At 35.9% G+C, this 1,655-nt stretch overlaps 1 protein-coding gene across 2 annotated transcripts in view; it reads left to right on the top strand.

Annotated features, from left to right (window-relative positions):
• Positions 1-1,655, top strand: part of UBE2H (ubiquitin conjugating enzyme E2 H) — a 124,781-nt gene that overhangs the window by 113,539 nt on the left and 9,587 nt on the right. For both annotated transcript variants that reach the window (XM_003803317.2, XM_023508936.1), the window contains one exon: positions 1,485-1,613. In XM_003803317.2, the coding sequence (XP_003803365.1) occupies positions 1,485-1,613 (129 nt within the window). The remainder of the gene's footprint in view (positions 1-1,484; positions 1,614-1,655) is intronic.

The raw sequence follows: 1,655 nt of genomic DNA on the forward strand, positions 1-1,655 counted from the left end.
TAACTGTTCAGCTTTTAACCTTATAGTAATAAGAGCCACCTCCTAAGTTTTCTAGAGCAAAGTTTGACAAATTTTGATTATCTGTCTTTGTGTATAAGATTTTAATGAAACACAGTCACACCCATTTGTTTACCTTTTATCATTTGTGCTACAATGGCAGAGCTGTGTTGCATAGTTAGAGCAGAGACCTATAAAGCTTTAAAGTATTTTCTCTGACCCCCTTACAAAAAGGCTTGCCTGCCCTTTTTCAGTCTAGAGCAGGGTTTTTCAACCTCAGCACTGTTGACATTTTAGTCCAGATAATTCTTTGTAGTGAGGGCTGCACTGTGCATTAGAGGGTGTTTGATAGCATCCCTAGCCTCTACCCACTAGATACCAGTTGTGACAACCAAAAATGTCTCTAGACATTGGCAAATCTCCATGGAGAGCAAAATCACCCCTGGTTGAGAACCACAAAGGTGATGTGGCTTAGCAAAGCATAATATGGTGTAAGAGTGCTGATTGCTTTAAAAAAATCCATTGAAAGAGCAGAATAAATTAAAGAGTACTTTTTTATGCTACTCACTATACTCCAGCATTCTTTCCAGAAACAGCAGTGTTTTATATAAAACATGACACAGTAGCTGGAATAGGTCAGAGAAATCGAAACACTAAAGTTCCTCAGCTCACTAAAAAGCAAACAGAATGGAAGTTGTAGCAGCTCTGAAGTTTCAGGGAATGTGGGTGGTGTTACTCCCAGGCCCCAAAGGCCTTCCTCCTTTATAAAATACTACATAACTGCAGGATGTGTGTTGTTTTTGCTAACTGTATATGTAGATGTCATCTGTGTATTCCTTGGCAAAAGGAAAGTTAATGTTTATTAAAATGATTGTTAATAAATGCAGTGGATTGGTGTTTATCGTCTTAAGAATATGGTTTTAAGTGGTCCATAATAGGTTCCTACTCACATTACCCAGAATAATATTAAAATTGGTTATATTTACCTCTTTTAGAAAGAGAGTTAAACATCAATTCCTATAAAATTGGTTTCAGTTATTTTAAGATTTGGTGCTTGAATACTTTCAGAGTGGGATGTTTAGAAAGCTGTAGCAAATGGCTGTGTTGAGAAAGTAACTACTCATTTTGTAGGAACATAAGGTGCTATAAAGTGTTGGGACACAAGTTTTAGTAAGTAATATATGTAGTGTTTCTAGATTCTTTTGATTTGGAAAATGAAATGAGAGAGAGTTGGGAGAATTGCCTTTTAGTGTGATTATCAGGTACATATTTATCTGGTTCTTCAAGTTAATATTAAATTTAAAAAATTTTAATTGGTATTGAAATGTATATTAATATATGTCACATGTAATGGAGCATACTTTTATGGAGAATCATCCCCATGTAGTTAAATATCTAAGAAGATAAGTAGTTTTGACTAAATTGAAGCAAACTTAAGGTAAACTTGCCTGTTTCTGAGCATGATGTGTTTCTGTTTATTTTTTCAGATCTTACCAATATCTTTGAATCCTTCCTGCCCCAGTTGTTGGCCTATCCTAACCCCATAGATCCTCTCAACGGTGATGCTGCAGCCATGTACCTCCACCGACCGGAAGAATACAAGCAGAAAATTAAAGGTAAGAGGGTAAATGGTTTAACCTGGAGAGAGAACTCAAATC

This window comes from Otolemur garnettii, unplaced genomic scaffold (assembly GCF_000181295.1).
Source record: "Otolemur garnettii isolate 467f Iridium unplaced genomic scaffold, OtoGar3 scaffold00293, whole genome shotgun sequence".
In the NCBI taxonomy this organism is placed as follows: Eukaryota; Metazoa; Chordata; class Mammalia; order Primates; family Galagidae; genus Otolemur; species Otolemur garnettii.